This window comes from Aspergillus chevalieri, chromosome 1 (genome assembly GCF_016861735.1).
Source record: "Aspergillus chevalieri M1 DNA, chromosome 1, nearly complete sequence".
In the NCBI taxonomy this organism is placed as follows: domain Eukaryota; kingdom Fungi; phylum Ascomycota; class Eurotiomycetes; order Eurotiales; family Aspergillaceae; genus Aspergillus; species Aspergillus chevalieri.
The window spans coordinates 842,495-860,445 of NC_057362.1; the positions used below are offsets into that span (position 1 = coordinate 842,495).

Genomic DNA, 17,951 nt, shown 5'->3' on the forward strand with positions numbered 1-17,951 from the left:
TGAACATCTTAATCTCTGTCTCGGTGCTCTATCTGTGACTTGCTCCGAGTAGATTAATATTAATGTTACTATTACTATGGAGACTAGCACTTGCATGATTGATTTAGCGGAGGGGGGGGGGGGGGGGGAGACCGGAGGACAAGTAGTCAAAAGGATAGGGGAAATCAAGTAAAAATTTCCGAGATAGACTCGCGAGACTAATAAAAGGGATGCCAAGAAGCAGCGCGAGGGATCGACGGGGCGTTATGTGACCAATTTTATTGAACTTTCCCTAAGCATTGTAGGTACTGTACTTGTCCTCCGTACAAGTAGTGCAGTCCTACACTTGACTCGTGGTTAGAATACATAATAATCGAGACACGACTCAGACAGTTGCTCTCAAGGGTACTTTGACTGTAAAGTAGTCTATAAATAAGACCCATATCAGGTGATGGATCACCTGATTAGGTCAGGTGTAGGGCTGGCCAACCAGACCCCTGTTTCAGACCCCTGTAAAATACGGTACTGGTAAGAACAGCTGTCATGTGAAAAGGGAAGGAGCAAGTCGGATATTGGTCGGTCTGACTAGCAGGTGAACAGTCCCATGGAACAAGGACATCGGGCGGCTCGAGTGTCCACTGAACCATGATTCTAGTCGGCATAGTCAGGACTACAAGTGCATCTTCGGTGAGCACTTACAATGGTCAATAGAGAACAGTCTCCTATTACGGAGATGAATCCTGTAGTGTACGGAGTACATTCTTGTATTGTGTTACAGACCCATAGCCGTTATCTGCAGGACCGCTGATGGGTCGGGTGGCCAATCAGCGGGTGATGAGCTACAGGCTGCTGTCAGGTGGTCGGAGGGATGACTTACTTCCATACAGATGCACTCTGTATAGTATGCGAATACTTGAAAAACTGGGAATATATATTATAGCAATGAAGTATGTAGCTGATGACTCTAAAAGTGTTCTACTACTCTGGTATTGTCCTCTATATAGTATTATTACTCTATTCTGTATCGATCCACAGCTATACTACTACTGACTCCTGAGCCCCTGACCAAATAAAAAAAACCCAACCTTACACGTCGCTCCTTTCCTCTTCGGGTCTAACTACCTTTTTTTTTTCTGTCGCCAGTGCCCGCCCTCGCCTTTTTCCCTCCCTTTTTTTTTTTTTTTTCCCTCTTCCCATCTTTTTCTTTTCTTCACCTTTCTTCCTTCCTGTCGCTAACTTCCAACTTCGCTTCTCCTTCCACTTCGTCGTGATACCCGAGAGTTAACTCTTTCTTTGTTTGTGAAGAAAAGAGTCTCTTTGTTTCATTTCTGTTGAGATACCCCTTAAACGATACCCTTTTACTTTTCCCTTTTTTTCTCGAACGTTTTGATTCGAGATTCTTCCCTATACTATATTTCTCTTTAATCATACCGTTTTATAATAACGCCTAATCTTCACCACCATGTCGGCTGAAGCCCAGAAGACCGTCCAGGAGACCCCCGCGGCTGCTCCTGCCACCGAGACCACGCCTGCGCCCGCTGAGTCGACTCCCGCTACCGAGACCCCTGCGCAGCCCGAAGCTCCCAAGGAGGAAACTCCTCAGGAAAACACCGAGGCTGCTGCTGCTCCGGCCGCTGACAACGCCGACAAGCCTGCTGAGGAGCCCAAGGACGAGAACAAGAAGGATGAGGTGACTCCTGCCACCGAGGGCCAGCTCGGCTACAAGGCCCCGGGTCTCGTTAAGTGAGTTTCTAGGATTCCCAGATTCCCAGAACTTGAAGAACAAGAACTAACAAAGAACAGGGGTCTCCGTTTCTCCAAGCGCTTCTTCTACTTCCAAGATGACGCTGTTGAGGCTAAACAGCTCACTGTCTTCCAGCAGCACGAGAAGCCCGCTGTTGCTAACCCCATCGCCGCCTGGGCTAGCCAGACCGGTAAGGGTCTGCTGTTCCTCACCAAGCGCGCTGAGGACAAGGCCACCCCCGCTGGTATCTTCAGCTTGGTATGCACTCCACATGAATATTGTTTCGTTGAATGAAATTAACAAGAACAGGCCGATGCCACTGACCTGACCAAGGAGGGTTCCACCGAGTTCCTCTTCAAGGTTAACGGTACCAAGCACACTTTCCAGGCCGCCAACGCCGTTGAGCGTGACAGCTGGGTCGCCGCTCTTGCGGCCAAGATCGCCGACGCCAAGTCGGAGAAGGAGGCTATTACCAGCAGCGAGGGTTACAAGGCTGAACTTGAGAAGCTGAGTAAGTGTCAATTTCTGGGCCCTAAGTGATTCGAAGCTAACAACTTCCAGCCAAGCCTGCTGGCGCTGAAGCCGCTAAGAAACCCACTGAGAACAAGGAGGAGGCTAAGAAGGAGGAGGCCAAGCCGGAAGAGGCCGCTGCTGCTGAGGAGACACCTGAAAACAAAGAGAACAAGGAGAACAAGGACAAGTCCGCCAAGAGCCGCTCTCAGTCTCGCAAGCGCGCCAGCCTGTTCGGTTCTCTCCTTGGCAAGAAGGAAGAGACTGAGGAGAAGAAGGAAGAGAAGCCTGAGGAGGCCAAGGCTGAGGCTAACACCGAGGCTCCCGCTGAATCTGCTCAGGCTACTGAGACTCCTGCTGAGGGTGAGTACTCCGTACTAAAAACCACGAACCATCATGAAGCTAACTGGTTATAGCTGCTCCTGCTGCCGAGACTGTTGAGAACAAGGAGGAGAACAAGGCTGAGCAGAAGGAAGAGCCCAAGGAAGAAAAGAAGGAAGAGCCCAAGGAGGAGAAGAAGGACGACAAAGAAGAGAAGAAGGATAAGAAGGCTGAGAAGTCCAAGCGCGCTTCCTTGTTCGGCAACTTCTTCCAGAAGGTTAGCAGCCCCTCTCAGGAGAAGACTGAGAAGGAGGCCGCTGCCCCCGCTGAGACCTCGGTCGCCAGCACCGCTCCCCAGCTCGACAACCCTGTCGAGGGTGCTGCTGGCAGGCCCATCGAACCTGAGAGCGTGACCGCTCCCGCTGACGGTGAGGCCGCCAAGGACGCCTCTGCCGCCCAGTCTCCCGTCGAGACACCCAAGGACAAGCGCCGCACCTCTTTCTTCGGCAACTTCGGCAAGAAGAAGGCTGAGTCCTCCGACACTGAGGATGCTGAGGGCAAGAAGGGCAACAAGCTCGGTGGTCTCTTTCGCAAGCCCAGCAAGGCCGTGAAGTTGGACAACCAGAAGGAGGAGACTCCTGCTGACTCCGAGACCAGGGCTGAGGAGAAGCCCGAGCCTGTCTCCAAGGATGCTCCCGTTGAGGAGAAGCCCGCTCAGGAGGAGGCTAAGCCCGCTGAGGCTCCCGCTGAGGAGTCCAAGACCAACAACGTCACCTCTTCCACCCCCGTCCAGGCTGCCGCATGAACTGCCAATCGTCCGAGGCGCGTCGTGGAATTCGAGCGATGGTGGGATCAACCCTACTTGCCCCTTAGTGCCTCGACCGTGAGTTGAAGTTTGCATTCTACGAAGCTGTTTTGCATAATTTCGAAAACGATCAAGAGTGAGAACGAGAGAAAAGCACAAAATCAGAAAAAAAAAAAAAGGGTTCATGTTTGTTTTATTGGATTTTCGCACTGGCGCATGTTCTCTCTGGATATACCCTCACCATGGAGCGCAGCGTCAATGATACCCAATGCTGCTTTGACATCTCTTTTCTGTTTGTCGAAGCCAGTTTTTTCCATTCCTTTATGATATCCCCTCGCAACGATACTCGGACACGGCCTCTTCGGTGTGTGCTCCCGTTGTGCGCAGACTAGATTGATACCATGTGACGCGTTGTTGGCTGCTTGTTGTTTTGTTAATTCTTCTCTTGTTGCTATTGGATTGCTTTTTGCGTTGATACCCTATGGAGGGGGGGAAGAAGCGGGTGCAGTCGTGTTTGGATGTCTCCTTTCAGATTGACCGCGATTATCGTTAGTACCGCTGTTAATGTTGGGCTGGCCTTGGTCCGTCCATGTATAATCTCCAGTAGGTAATAATTAATAGAGTATTCTTATTCTTGTTCTACCTGTGTTCTACTCAATTCATGAATACGGAGTACTGCAGTAAGCGAAAGAGCCGCATTGCCAGTGTGGTCGATCGGGATCACCAAACTTCAAGTCATGTGAACATCAGCGAGAATAGCCGAGGGGAACTGGTGATAACACCATGACGCCGGACACCCGCGGGATTTGCAGCGGTCGGGGCTAACTCGATCGGGAGTCCGACGAAGTAGTACAAGTGTTAACGTGTCAACGGAGTACGCCCTTTTGACGACATGGACTGTTGAAAATTCTAAAAGAAAAAAGGGTTCAGCCGCGGCGAGGCTCAAGCGGGGAATGAATTAGGAAAGGATCGTGGACTAGATGCATGACGGGAGGCTTAGCCGGTGGCTGCCTTGTGTGTTGACGTAGAATGCGCCGTACGAACTGTCGCTGTGATGCCTAGTTTTTTTTCTATTCTTTTTGCTTCTGATAGGTCAATGGCTTCGATTCCATTACTATGGCCTTATTGACCCGTGCAGACTGATACTTTCGATACTTGGTGCGCAACGCAATTTCCCGCGTAAGTACCTCGTATGTACAACTTAGGGGAAGTGCGGAATTGGCCAATTACAAGGCGCAAAAGGTGTGAGTCACAGTTGGTGTCGCTGAGCACGTACCAGACTAGTCCAGATCTGGACTAGCCCGAATAGCCGGGGCAGTGCAGCCTCTAATTGGCCAAAGTGGAGCACGGGCGCACGGGACACGGGCAGTTTAAGAATGCCTGATTTCCCCCTCTCGCTGCCTGGTCGCTTTTTTTTTTCTTCGTTTTTCTCCTCGCTTCAATTCTCACACAATTCTTCTCTACACTATCAACTACCACCTTCTTATATTGATTTTTTCTCTTCAACTTCACCATTCATAATCTAGAGCTTCCACTGTCTGACTTTGATTACCGTCAAAATGAACTCCTACTAAGCTCTTCAATTTCTGAGAGCCCGTCTTTCTCCTTCGAGACAGACACCATTAATCCTTCACGGACTTCGTCGATTCAGCCTCGTGCCTCTTCTATTCCTACCTCAGAGTCTCCTGTCCCAGGGCCTCTGAACTTTAGCCTCGATTCGAGTAGCTCAAGTTCTTCCAACAACAGCACCTCTACGTTCGACTTTACGTCGTTCATCACGGATACCAACCAGCAACCATGGCTTCCCTCACCCCATTCCCCGCAGCCTCAGGCTCCCAAACTAGAATCCAACGACAACAACAACAACAACAACAACAACAACAACAACTCCCTTCAGGAGGACTTTGTGCTCTTTCCAGCAACACCCGCGCCCGTGCCAACGACAACGCCTTCGCGCGCGTCTGGTCCAGCAATTACAACCCATAAACCCTCAGCCTTGGAACCTTTCCTGGCCCAGTCCCAGCAGAATCGTCTTCGTCAGCTTCAGCAGCAGCCCCGTCAATCAGTGACCAGGCCCCTTCCGCAGTCAACTGGGTTTCCTCAGTCTTCATTGTCTTCATCGTTTAATCGCTCCAATCCTTCCTTTCAGAAGTACGCTTCGCGTTATCACGCCGCTTCTGTGCCTTTTAATTTGCCTCGCCCTTCCATTCCACATTTCAACGGTTCCGGTCGTTATTCCGCTTGGAACTACCAGTACCAGAAACAGCTACAGCGAAAACAGCTACAGCTCCATAACTACCAGCGTCGTCGTCTCATGTCGCAGCCTAATCTCGCCCAAGGCCTGAAAATGTCTGACTTCTTTAATGATATCCCGTCGCATCCCTTCGGGGACGACTTAGACACCACTATGCTTTCTCAGCAATTCTCTACTGCGGGTTTAGGGTCGATTCCCGACTCGACAGCGAGTGCTCCCTTGGGCACTATCTCGCCCAAGGATCTGATGATGGATGCTTCGGCCCCACCGTCGGCTACTTTCACGGATTTGAGCACACCGCCTTCCTTCGAGTCGCCCGGATACTTCAGCCAAGACACCTCTCCCATGTTCACAGAGTTGGAATTCCCGGCAGGCCACGAGCAGTGGGATCCCCTTTTCCCAACCAATGACACAGATGCCTTCTCAGCTGCGTTTGACTCTACTGCCATGGAGGTCGCCACGGCCATGCCTCCCCCCAAGGCTTCGCTTCCCCCCATTCCTCCATCTCCTGTGGTCAAGGCTCCCTCGTCGCCGGCACCTCAAGCTGCTCCTTCCCCTTCTCCTTCGCGCGCGTCTTCTGCCAAGCCTTCGTCTGTCGCTGGTGTCAATGCTCGTCAACGCAAGCCTTTGCCTGTCATCAAGTATGACTCGAATGACCCAGTTGCAGTGAAGCGTGCCCGAAATACCGAAGCCGCTCGTAAGTCTCGTGCTCGCAAGTTGCAGCGACAGGACGAGTTGGAGCGCCGAATTGCCGAGCTTGAGAAATCTCTTGAGGAGTCGCAGAAGCGTGAGGCATACTGGAAGACCCTTGCGCAGAACAACGCATGAATTGGTTTTGTTGCTTTTTAGTCCTATATCTCCGCTGTATTAGCATGCTGTTTTCTTTTCGGTCTGTTGATTATGTGGTTTTTAGCGGTGAGCGGAGCCTTGAGCCCTGGGTCACTGTACGTCAGACATAATTGTTAGTTCTGGCGGTTAAAAGTTTCTTATCGAGTTTTGTTTTTTTTTTTTTGTTTCGTTCTATATTGTTTGCGTGTTGGCCGATCGGTTCTGACGTCTCCTACAACTATTTTGCGGTTGTAGTACGATTGACTCGTGGTCGTGCTTAATATTTTTTGCTCGTTATTGCTACCAGATTGTCAAATTGAACCATTCGCTACTTTCTATTTGCTACATCCATAAAACTCATACAAGTAGATGATGGCCCACAGTAGTTTATTCCTTGCATTCTAGTCAATGTAGAGTACGGAGGACACTATCTGACACTACCAGCTCAGACTTGCCTTTTCGCCCGTCATAGACCAACCCCCTTCTCTTCCGTAATGCACCATTCACCATCCATTCCCTGACTAACAACCGAATCCATACCTCTCCTTCTAACAACCAAAAATTGCAGCGTGAAAGAGGCCAATGAACGAAGCCGAAGGCAGCAAGAACCAATGATAAACAATGTGGAAGATGGGACAGAGAGCAGGTTTCGGAAGTATCTGATTCGTTGTCATCATCGCTGGTTCGTACGTTACATTTGCATCGTACTGGTTGTAAATAAGGTAGAGAAAGCTGAAGAGAAAGGATCTATCCAAGGGGCCAGCGCATTCTGCTGGGGTTTACCGCTTTCTACTTTCGATTAATGGGTCTTGGGTGGCCCTAATCGGAGGACCTCCTTCCTTCACTTCATTTTCAGTGCTCTTGACAACGTTAACTCTGCTCTTCGCATCGCTTACTCACCTTTAGCGAACTTGTCAAACTCGAGCTATAACTACTAAATCATATCCTTCTCCTCTAACAATGCATTATACATGCGCAAGACTAGACTTTTATTCAACGGCAAGCAACATGGACAAGTCCATTGAATTTGAAAAGCGATCCCAAGATTATTTAAAAACAGACAGAATTCATCCAAAAGTAGCAATGAGTCTCTATACTGGTACTCAACTGCAAAATGGTGTCAATTCAGCTATCAGCCGACAGCATGATCTGCACGCCCAGGACTCATTTGTGAGGAAAGGTGGCGAACTCAGAAAGTCGGGGGTTGGGAAGGGGGGTCACCCTACATATTGGAGAAAAGGCAATTGCGAGAATAGGCCGGGGTTTTGCGAGGACGTGCGTGCCGAAGTGGATTCACACTGCGAGCTTCTAGAGGCGAACATGCCTTCTTCTGGTGAAGAGGAAAGTTGTGGCGCTGGCAACGAGATGGGTTTACAGACGAGTTTCGGAAAGAATGAATGGTAAAATCGCTAAGCAAATGTTTATTCTTGGTGTCTGCATTTACGTCTACATTTAAGTTTATGCATTTATCATTTCGTTAATTGTAGCAGTTCAGTCATAAGAGCACAAGGTACCTTCCGCGGTGTCGCAATTGCCTCGTTTGGCAACTATCTGTTTTATTTAATTCCAAGTACAACACTATTTTTCCTTTGATACATCACAGTCAGCGATAGCATTGATCAAATACAGCTAGCTGTCTTGAAAACGCGAATCGGCCGAAACACAGGTGCCTCATTACCTATTTTCATTATAAGCAAGCCGAGAACAGAGAATGGATCGACTGGAGTCTTAACATGGGCGACACCTGTCCCCTGCCAAACTATTCTGGATGGTCTTTATTATAAGGAGCTATCAAAGTTATTCTGGAGAATATGAAATTCGAAGTCTGTGTTCATATGCAAGGCCTTGGAACCATTGTTGCTGAGGTTGCTTTGAAGGCTCTCCTTAAGTTGTTCCAACCAGCTGCTCTTCTAGATATGCGACTGAATAATGAGTTGTTTCGGATTCTGTTGCTCGTAAAACTCATTCGTAGGGCCCGAATGTTGGTTATAAGGATGAAAGCCTCGGCTTGATATCAGGGGTTTTGATCCCATAAAAAGGCCCATATCGAACGAACCTCGCCTGCAGAGCCTCTTTTCCTCTCTCCAACTACCTAAAGCAAGCTTTTATTAACACACAATCAATATATTCAATATGAATAAGGGCTAGCTTAGCGCATCCGTCCCCTTTGTACGGCCATTCTCCATCTTAGCCGTCCTAGACCCGAACTGGATAGCCCGCTTTTTCTCCCGCGAGACCTTCTCCATACCAAGCTTAAGAGCAAGCAACCGGAGTGCCTTCTTCTCCGCATCAAGTCCCTTCTCTGATTCCGGAATCTCAGAATCCGCCATCCCAAACCCGCATTTCTCCCATATCGGAGTTTGCAAAACCCACGACACAAACACCTCATCCAGAAATGGATACCGTGCTTCGCGGCCCCAAGTGCATAGGATTCGATCGTCGCGCCCGAGATTCCGTTTTCCAAGACGGCTGACGTCTAGATAGACTTCGTCGATCAAGCCTTGATAGCTGTCGCGGTTGAACGCGACCCCGTGTCTGCCGTATCCGGCGAATAGTTCGTCTGCGCCGAGTCCTGAGAGTAAAACACGCGCTGGTGTTGTGTAGGAGAATGATGTTTCGCCTTCGTAAACCGTTCCTTGTCCCCTGGACGCAAAGTATAATGCACAAGCGATTGAAAGGTCCATTTCAGTATTGTGTGGTCTCATGAGGAGTTTTATGCGGTCTCGATGAGAGATGGTCTCTGTGTAGGGTACGTCAACTGCAACAAGTCGCCATTTACGACCTGGACAGACTTTTTGTAATTCTGCGAATGCTGATCGGCCAGTCATGCGGTCCGGACAGCTCTCGTAGACTGATTCCGTAGAGGCTTCTTTGCTTCTTGCGGCTGCTGCTACAACGCGGGGATTTTCGAAGGCGACGTTGAGGAGGTCGATCGTTTCATTGCTTGGTAGAATCTCGTGCGAGAGTCTGGCGAGGAGTGTGCAGTCGAGGCCGCCGGAGAATAGTACGGCCACTTTTGTTGCTTCTGGACCTTGGCCTTGATCTGGAACGTGTTTTATCCTGAACTCGAGGGATTGGTGGAGTTGTTGCTCAAGTTCGTTGACGACGTTTGATTCTATGGTTAAGCTGGGATTGCCGTTGGGGATGGATTTATTCATTTGTGGGATTGGGTTTTTCTACACTCTGTCAGTACTACTTCCCACCAGTACTAGAGAAATCACGTACAAGATGGTTTGCTGGTGAATCTTTATCATTCGACCAAGGTAGGATTTGGATGTTATACGTCGTAGTCGTAACAGGAGCTGCAAGATCAAGCATGTACACCCCATTTGTATCAACTTCTTCGAAAACAGTTGAAGACGTGCTATCGCACAGACTGCAAACCTTTAAGCTTCCATTCTCATCGGTACCATGTAAGAGTGATCGCCTCCCTAGACAATCCCTGCTAAAGAACAACTTGGAGTTGATGGCATCGTAAAACACGAATGAGAAAGGGCCTGATATGCTACTGATCAGATCCGCAAGCCGTTGTACGGCATCCCCAGTTGCAGACGATGGCTTAGCAGCCTGCAAAAACAGCTGAAAGATCAATTCAGTATCATTGCCCTGAATAGGTTCTCCGGCTATTTTCCACGCCTCCCCGTTCCAGCAAAGCACGGACTGGCTTTCTTTACCAACCAGGGGTTGAGCGTGGACATGGTCGCCCCTTAAAGACAAGACAGTCGAAACGAATGTCAAACAAGCAGGAACGGTTTTCAAGATTTGGTCATCATCTTTGAAGTCATTGATTCGGACATCCCGTTGGACAATGTGGACTCGGAAACTGTCTGGTCCTCGTTGCCGTAACAAGTCGCCTGTCTCCTCAGTTGGAAGCACGGGTCCCGACGTGCTTAAGGAGAAGAAAATCCCACACATTGACACTGACGTATTTGAGTACAGGAATTATATCTTTCGGGGCAACCGTAGTGTTCTATCGGCTTTATCCGGGATAATGATGATCCCAGTCCCGTACGAAGTGGGTCCCCCGTGATGCCCGCCGCGGCGTTTCGTCGATTATTCTCGAGGACGAAATGAACAACAACAACTCTTTCCTCTGTCTGGCATTTGCAGCAGAGCTTACTGATCGACTTTGAATTACAACTCATGATGCTCCAAGTCCCCGTTTGAACCGCGCTCCTCATTCACTGATTTACCGTTGAGAATCGCATGCAGATAGCTTATGTCTACCACCCAACCGCCAGCTTCCCCGAGTCTCACTGGACAGGGGGATGCTCACCCGACTCCTCCCAATGAAGGGACTGAAGGACCGCAGCAGGTGACTGAACCGACCGGTCAGGAACCTGCGACGGAGACCACGGCTGCAGAAAAGGAGAACGTACAGGAGACCAGAATGAAGTCAGCAGCTCTGCACGAGCCAGAAACGGCTGCTGCACCTACCATGAAGGCTCCGCCCGCTACACCGTCACGTAATGAATCGCTGCCGGAGAAATTGAAGGGGTTGTCAGTGTCGACTGATATACCCGAAGATCGGCCATCGTCGTCCAGCGATGCTCCTCCTCCGCCACCGGCTAAGGACGAAGTTTACCTCAACCCGGCCAGTTCCAGCAGACCCACGCATCCCCCGCAGTCACCAATCGACCCATCTTTGGAATGGAATGAAAAGGAGCTACCGGATGTTCCTGGGGGACAGATAGTTGATAACAAGGGAACACCAAGTGCCGAATATAGCCGGGAACACGACTCCTCCCAGCCCGAAATCCAGAGCATTATGGGTCAGTTTCAGGGTGGCCAGGAGCAGTTGATGTCGCCACGGTTGGAACTTGCTGAACAGTTTTTTGGTACTTATCCACCCCGGCAGTCGAGCTTGGACCACAAGAAGAAAGTCGAAGTCGCTGCCACCCCTGACCCGGCTGGAATGGCATCCTCTTCGTCCGAGAAGCAGCCCGCACGCGCCCCCAGCAACCCGCATATACATGATGACGATATGTTGAGCCGGCGGTCCTCGAGTTCTACAGCGCCTCCGCCACCCGAGCCTGAAAAAAGATTCGACTTTCATCGATTCCTGGAGCAATTACGCCATCGTACTGCAGACCCTGTTGCCAAGTTCCTGCGCTCATTCCTCCACGAGTTTGGAAAGAGGCAATGGATGGTCCATGAGCAGGTTAAGATAATCAGCGACTTTTTGACATTTATCACGAACAAGATGGCCATGTGTGAGGTTTGGCGAGACGTTTCGGATAATGAATTTGATAACGCCAAGGAAGGAATGGAGAAGCTTGTGATGAATCGATTATACTCGCAAACTTTCTCCCCGGCTATCCCGCAGCCGCCGTCGATTCCGCGAAGCGCCAGTAGAAGTAAGCGGAGAGAACTTGAACGGCTTCATGGACCGTGGAGACGAGGTCAGCACCAGGAAGATATCGAGCGGGATGACGTCCTTGCACAAAAGATGAAGATCTATAGTTGGGTACGGGAAGAGCATCTAGATATTGCGCCAGTGAATAACCATGGCCGTCGATTCCTCAATTTAGCGCAGCAAGGTGAGTATACTTTTTGCAGACTGCGGTATGTATATCTAACATAGAGCAGAGCTCTTGAAGATCAACGGGTACCGGGCGCCGCGCGATAAAGTAATTTGCATTTTGAATTGCTGCAAGGTTATTTTTGGTAAGTGGAAAGGGCTCTGGATTATGATTGCACACCAGACTGATATGGATTTTAGGTCTACTAAGAAATTCCAAAAAAGGGGATACTTCGGCTGATTCTTTTGTGCCGCTGCTGATTTTCGTGGTGTTACGAGCCAATCCTGAGCATTTGGTTTCTAACATCCAGTACATTCTTCGTTTCCGCAACCAAGAAAAACTTGGGGGAGAAGCGGGCTACTATTTGTCTTCATTGTCTGGAGCCATTCAGTTCATTGAAACACTTGATCGGACGAGTTTGACAGTGAGCGACGAAGATTTTGAGCAGAATGTCGAAGCTGCCGTGTCCGCCATTGCTGAACAGAACCGTCAAACTGAGACCATGGAGCAGAAAGCAGCAGAGCGTTCGGGCAGTCCCCAAGGATCAGCGCGGAGTTCTGGTGAAGGCCAGCGGAACACGTGGCGAAGAGAACAGTCCAGCGATGAAGACACGGCGCCGGTCGCCGGGTTGCTGCGAACCATCCAGAAGCCATTATCAACAATCGGAAGAATGTTCTCAGATGAGCCGGATTCGCCGCAAGATCGACACTCGCCGTCTGGCGCATCACCTTTGTCTCCGGCACCTCCGCGACTTTCTCCTAACGTGTACCAACCTCCTCGTCACAGTACTGAGGAACGATGGTCAGGTGAGGGACCACGGGAACAGCAGCAGCTTGAACGAGTATTAGATGCACAGGATGCGGCAGCGCGTCAAGCCAGTGCAGAAGATGCACAAGCGCGGCAGATACAGCGTGTAGAGCACAATGATGTAGTAGAAACACTGTCGAACATGTTCCCTAATCTTGACCGGGAAGTCATTGATGATGTGGTGAAGATAAAGCAGGGGAGGTAAGTAGATCCGTTAATAGTCAACCAGATAGGGTAAGCAGCTGACGGTATACAGGGTTGGTTTGGCTGTCGATGCATGCCTTGCTTTGAGCGCTGAGTAGATATTGCTAATTTAGGTGTACTTTTTTTACTTTCGAGTATATACTGTGTTTTAAGGCTCATGGTAGCTAGCGTAGCTCTAGTACAGGACATCGAATGCTTCCGCTTTTAGTAACAGACAAACACTGCAAACGCTTTACATTCTGAATGAGCAAGGGGGTCACTATACAACCAATCATATTCCGCAGCTAGGTCTCGCTAAGTACTAGCGCGGTTCCCCTTCCCCCGCCTCTTCCTATATAAAGTCTCTTCCCCGTCCACCCTTTTGAAATTTTCCTTCTTTTCTTTTCTTCATACTTACCTTGTTTGGGTGGCTGCGCTCAAGTAGGCGGCTTACCACGGATTGGGCCCTGCATTGCACAGCGCGGCGGAACAATCCGTTCAACGGCCTTCGGGTCATTGACAGGCGTATTCTTTGGCACCGTTCCTCTTCGAGGACATCTATCTTCATTTCCCTTTTCATCAGTTCTTGAGCTACATGCTCGAGAGTGGAGAAGAGGTTTCCGTAGCATTCGTATGGAGTAGACAATGAATAGAGACCGTTGCTGTCTAATAGAAAATGGATGTGTTATCATTATTCGACCAAGCATGTAAGTCCAAATTTGCTGGAATGGACGATGACAACTCGCTACCGTAAAGGGCAGTCATTACGCCACAGCACAGCCACAACAGCCACAGGATCTTATCTAGCCATGACGTCCTGCTCTTAGTTATCGCCACAGCTGAGTCAATATAAAATACTCCCATTGTACTTCATACATTGCTATTTCGTCCTTCCATCCCCAGAACAATACAATTGTCACTCGAACACGCACAAACACCAAACCTTCACATATTTACTCCCACTGAACGAAGACAAAACAACCTAAAATGCCAATTCCCACCTACGACCAGACCAAATCCTCCAACGAAACCCGCCCATCCGGCTCCGCAGGTTACGCCTCCCTCGAAGCCCTCTCGGGCATGGAAAACAACAGCAGCGGTCGCCTGGTGGGCACTGGCTCCGGCGGCGTGGTGACGGCCCCGGGATACATTGCGGCTGAGAACTCGGATCTTTTGGAGAATGCGGGGAGTGATCGGGCCTTGAGTAAGGAAGAGGCGGATCAGTTGTATGAGGAGAGGATGGAGGAGGAGTATGCGAAGAGGGAGGGGGGTGCTTGAACGCTTGACGCGTCGTGATGGGATATGATTGTATATTTGATATGAAAGCTTGTATGTTGTAATGAATGAGGCTGCCTCGTATTGCATTGGAATAAGCCGCTATTGGCAAATGATAATATAGTTACACTTCTCCACATAATGGTGTTTTTAGTCGAGATAACTCGTACGGTAAGAAAATATCATATCTATATGATTCGTTTTCAATAATGGAATTCTTTTTTCGTCCAACTTGTGGCACGTGATGGCTGCTCTTCTCTATCCACCCTCCGTTTCACCATTGAACAACCAGTTTCTCATCTGCCATTCATCTCCTACCTGAATCGTCAACGTATCACACTGATGTTTGCTTCGTCTCACCAATGTCTTCTTCCGCTGGTCCATTCCACCTACTCCCACAAGATTGCTGGAAAGAAATCCTCGAATACCTCCCAGTAGATGACCGATCCAGAGTTTCAAAGACCTGCAGGGCCTTACGAGTTTCTGCTGAGCCTTACCTATACCGAAAAATCACCATAAACTGGGATACACCTCGCCTCCGTACACCACTCCAACTCTTGCGTACCTTCTTTGCAAGGCCGGAATTAGCAAATTTCGTACATCATGTGGCGTCCTTTCGGCAGTATTATGCAGATCCTGAATGGTTCGGCTGGCCGAGTCCATGGCATTTGCGGGATTGGCCCCGAGAACAGACAGCGTTTATCGATGTGGTGGATAAAACAATCGACATCATCCAGCGGGCTCGGTTTCCTAATACAGATGAGTGGATTCAGGCGGTCTACGAGGGGGATTTCCATGTCTTCTGGACGGTTTGTATCTCCAAGCTCCACAATTTGAGGACGCTTCGCTTGGATTACTCCTTCGTTTGGCAAGGTGGGTATCCTGGTCGAATGGTGAGGCATGCGCTTTTAGGCTCAAATAACATACTGCCGCGGTTTGAGGCGCTTGAGCTGGTTGATTATGGTGGGAATGTGCCGCTTCCAGAGCCGTATGGTCACCTACCAGAGGAGCTGGAGGAGACAGAAGGATTTCCGTCCGTCTACAATAAGGAACAATTCACAGGGTGGTTTTATTTACCAGCGCTTCAACATCTGGCTATCTGGCTGAGGGAGATCACGGGGCTAAAAGAAGCAAAGTTCAAGTGTAACCTTGGAAACCTACGCACCCTGGTATTGGCCCGGTCGACCATTACAGAAGAAGATGCCCTGTTTCTCCTAAGCCAGACAAAGACTCTCAGGAACCTCCACCTGGGTCTAGCATATTCATGGCCCGACAAGAGTGTCCTTCAAAAAGGCGAACTCCTCGTCCAAGCACTAGGTTCAGTCAGCGAAACCGTAGAGAAACTGTCTGTTGGCCTTGACTGCTACCCCCGCGTCTATGAAGAATACGTCACTTTCGAGGATTGCAAAGCGCTATGCGTCCCATTCAACGGTTTCTTAAAGAACTTCCCTCGTCTGCAAAGTGCCGAGCTCCCGATCATCATGCTTCTGGGGTTCGATCCAGGAGATCAAATTGACTTACGCTCCGTTCTGCCGGCGACGCTGCTCGAACTTGGGTTAAGAGATGATCTGGCTTTATGTATGGGTCGCTGGCACCAGTTAACCATTTACGAGCGTGTGCAGCATTTGCATCCTACCTATAAAGAAGCGACGCCGTTTCTGTCGCGTATTTATCATCGTCTATGGAGCGGCATCGATTTCGAAGAGAAGGAGTTACAGACTACCCGTACAGGGACTGAGATTCGTGTGGACATTGTGGCTGATGAACTTGGCCCTGGTTTTGGGCCATATTCGTACTTTAAGTTGTAGGGGATAGGGAAGAAAAAAAAATGTAGGTCGCAGCCTACCGGTTTCGAACGCACCTCCACCGTAGCCTACAATTCCCAATCAGGAAAAAATCATGAATTTTGCCCTGTAACAAAAAAAAAAAAAAAACTGGTAGCTTCTCTTTGATTGAGCGTGTCATCCTTAGTGCAGGGGCCATGCTAATCTTCTCTGTATCGTTTCAAATTGACCAAATGCCCGAAGGCACTGTGTTTACTTTGAAGTGGTTTATATGGCGAACCAGGCGGGGTTCTCTCTCCTCTAATTGGTTGAGCTAAGCGATGGGGCCGGGACCACCGGAAGAACACCAAAATCAGCCCCATCACACAATCACCCCCGCGATCAGTGTTAGTCTGCCTTGTTGAGCGGCACAGGACACGATACGGTGAAGAGCGACATAAGGCTAGACAGGGCTAGGCGCAGAGATTGGGATCGCTATTGAATTGACCGTAGATTTATTAATCGCGCAATGTGGCTAACCCGCGGAAATGACTCGAGTATTGCGGCGTAGTGTTCTTGTGGGGGACAAAGAATGTGAGAGCGAGTGTTTGAGAATGAGAGAGGGAATGGCAGTGGGAAATTAAGCGCCAAGGAGGACCTCGCTTTACCCTTACGGGGTAGCTTGTAGCCTTGTTCGGGAGTGGACGGATTACTCCGGAGTACTGTAACTAGGTATTCTGTCTACAGAATAAGCAGTGTTAGTACAGTAATATTATCACTTCTTTATGTTGGCTTACTCCTGCATTCTGCCTTTGTCTACGGAGTACAAGTTCTCTATACAGGTACTGCTCAATAAGGCTCAGTAATGAACATCATCCTGCCTGAATACGAGGCAGAGCCGCATTGCCCGGTGATCGGCGCCGACAGCGCATCCGCACGGACAGCCTCCGGTTGGCGCAGTCAAACACTACAGATGCTAGTATGGCGACGAGAGTTGGGGGCCGAATGAGGAAGGCTCGTGCCCGACGCTACTAGCCCAGACACTGCCTGCTTGTGTTGGCGCCATGATGGACCCTGATTCGGTTATTCTTTGTCTGCGTCCCGACAAGGCTTTCTTGCGTGTCTCTGGGCGAATCCCACGGCCGGTGGATGGGAGGATGTAAATATTTAAAGGGCTCGTTGCTTCCACTGAGGTTGGTTATTTAGATACAGATTTATCACTATTCCTCTCTTGCATAATAATTCCTCAGTCTTTCTTGATACCCCAAGTCTTTTTGTTAGAAGCAAAAGTACCTACCTACCGTCACAATGCAGTACAAGACACTTTCTCTGCTCCTCCTCTCGGCCACCGCCATGGCTGCTCCCCAGGATGGCAACAACTACTCCGACCTCATCGGTGACCTGGGCTCTCTGTAAGTTCTTTGACCAATTGAAGAGAGAAAGAGACCAAGACTAACAAACCACAGTGCCTCCCAAACCGGCATCCTCTCATCCATCCCCACCAACCTCGACATCCCTGGCGTCCCCAGCTCTGTGGTCGAGGTCCTCGCTACCGCTGTCCCCAGCACTTGGCTCCAGAACATCCTGACCAACTCCGCTGCCCAGACCTCTGTCCTCAACGACCTCGAGAGCAGCAAGTACCCCGACTGGTGGTCGAGCGTCCCCACCGGTGTCCAGAGCTACCTGTGGGACGTCCAGAGCAGCCTCGACGCCTCTGTCACTCCCACCTCCGGCTCGAGCGGCACCACCACCGGTGGTAGCGCTACTGCCACCTCTACCTCGGACTCTGATGGCGACAACTCCGACGACTCTTCGTCGTCCTCGTCCTCGTCGAGCTCTGGTGCCGCTGCCAGCGACACCTCGGAGGGTGCTGCTCCCGCTCAGACCGCTATGGCTGCCACCGTCGCTGGTGCCGCTGGTATCCTTGGTCTCGCTCTTGCTCTGTAAGAGTGTTAAGGGA

General features: G+C 50.0%; 8 protein-coding genes across 8 annotated transcripts; 7 read left to right on the plus strand and 1 right to left on the minus strand.

Annotated features, from left to right (window-relative positions):
* Positions 1-1,441: 1,441 nt before the first annotated feature.
* Positions 1,442-3,359, plus strand: ACHE_10292S (uncharacterized protein; the record flags this gene model as incomplete). The annotated part of the gene is made up of 5 exons (XM_043277653.1): positions 1,442-1,722; positions 1,783-1,981; positions 2,033-2,234; positions 2,285-2,596; positions 2,650-3,359. 5 exons carry the CDS (start codon positions 1,442-1,444, stop codon positions 3,357-3,359), a joined length of 1,704 nt encoding a protein of 567 aa, XP_043131412.1.
* A 1,797-nt stretch (positions 3,360-5,156) lies between these two features.
* On the plus strand, positions 5,157-5,345 carry ACHE_10293S (uncharacterized protein; the record flags this gene model as incomplete). The annotated part of the gene is made up of 1 exon (XM_043277664.1): positions 5,157-5,345. The coding sequence occupies one exon, from the start codon at positions 5,157-5,159 to the stop codon at positions 5,343-5,345; it is 189 nt and encodes a 62-aa protein (XP_043131413.1).
* A 328-nt stretch (positions 5,346-5,673) lies between these two features.
* Positions 5,674-6,441, plus strand: cpcA (amino acid starvation-responsive transcription factor GCN4; the record flags this gene model as incomplete). The annotated part of the gene is made up of 1 exon (XM_043277675.1): positions 5,674-6,441. One exon carries the CDS (start codon positions 5,674-5,676, stop codon positions 6,439-6,441), a length of 768 nt encoding a protein of 255 aa, XP_043131414.1.
* Positions 6,442-8,585: 2,144 nt separating this feature from the next.
* ACHE_10295A (asparagine synthetase domain-containing protein) lies at positions 8,586-10,356 on the minus strand (the record flags this gene model as incomplete). The annotated part of the gene is made up of 2 exons (XM_043277686.1): positions 8,586-9,617; positions 9,667-10,356. 2 exons carry the CDS (start codon positions 10,354-10,356, stop codon positions 8,586-8,588), a joined length of 1,722 nt encoding a protein of 573 aa, XP_043131415.1.
* A 304-nt stretch (positions 10,357-10,660) lies between these two features.
* ACHE_10296S (guanine nucleotide exchange factor VPS9) lies at positions 10,661-13,072 on the plus strand (the record flags this gene model as incomplete). Its single annotated transcript, XM_043277697.1, has 4 exons — positions 10,661-11,981; positions 12,031-12,108; positions 12,164-12,971; positions 13,027-13,072. The coding sequence occupies 4 exons, from the start codon at positions 10,661-10,663 to the stop codon at positions 13,070-13,072; spliced, it is 2,253 nt and encodes a 750-aa protein (XP_043131416.1).
* An 868-nt stretch (positions 13,073-13,940) lies between these two features.
* On the plus strand, positions 13,941-14,231 carry ACHE_10297S (uncharacterized protein; the record flags this gene model as incomplete). Its single annotated transcript, XM_043277708.1, has 1 exon — positions 13,941-14,231. The coding sequence occupies one exon, from the start codon at positions 13,941-13,943 to the stop codon at positions 14,229-14,231; it is 291 nt and encodes a 96-aa protein (XP_043131417.1).
* A 359-nt stretch (positions 14,232-14,590) lies between these two features.
* ACHE_10298S (F-box protein) lies at positions 14,591-16,036 on the plus strand (the record flags this gene model as incomplete). The annotated part of the gene is made up of 1 exon (XM_043277719.1): positions 14,591-16,036. The coding sequence occupies one exon, from the start codon at positions 14,591-14,593 to the stop codon at positions 16,034-16,036; it is 1,446 nt and encodes a 481-aa protein (XP_043131418.1).
* A 1,263-nt stretch (positions 16,037-17,299) lies between these two features.
* ACHE_10299S (uncharacterized protein) lies at positions 17,300-17,938 on the plus strand (the record flags this gene model as incomplete). The annotated part of the gene is made up of 2 exons (XM_043277730.1): positions 17,300-17,403; positions 17,458-17,938. The coding sequence occupies 2 exons, from the start codon at positions 17,300-17,302 to the stop codon at positions 17,936-17,938; spliced, it is 585 nt and encodes a 194-aa protein (XP_043131419.1).
* Positions 17,939-17,951: the final 13 nt, after the last annotated feature.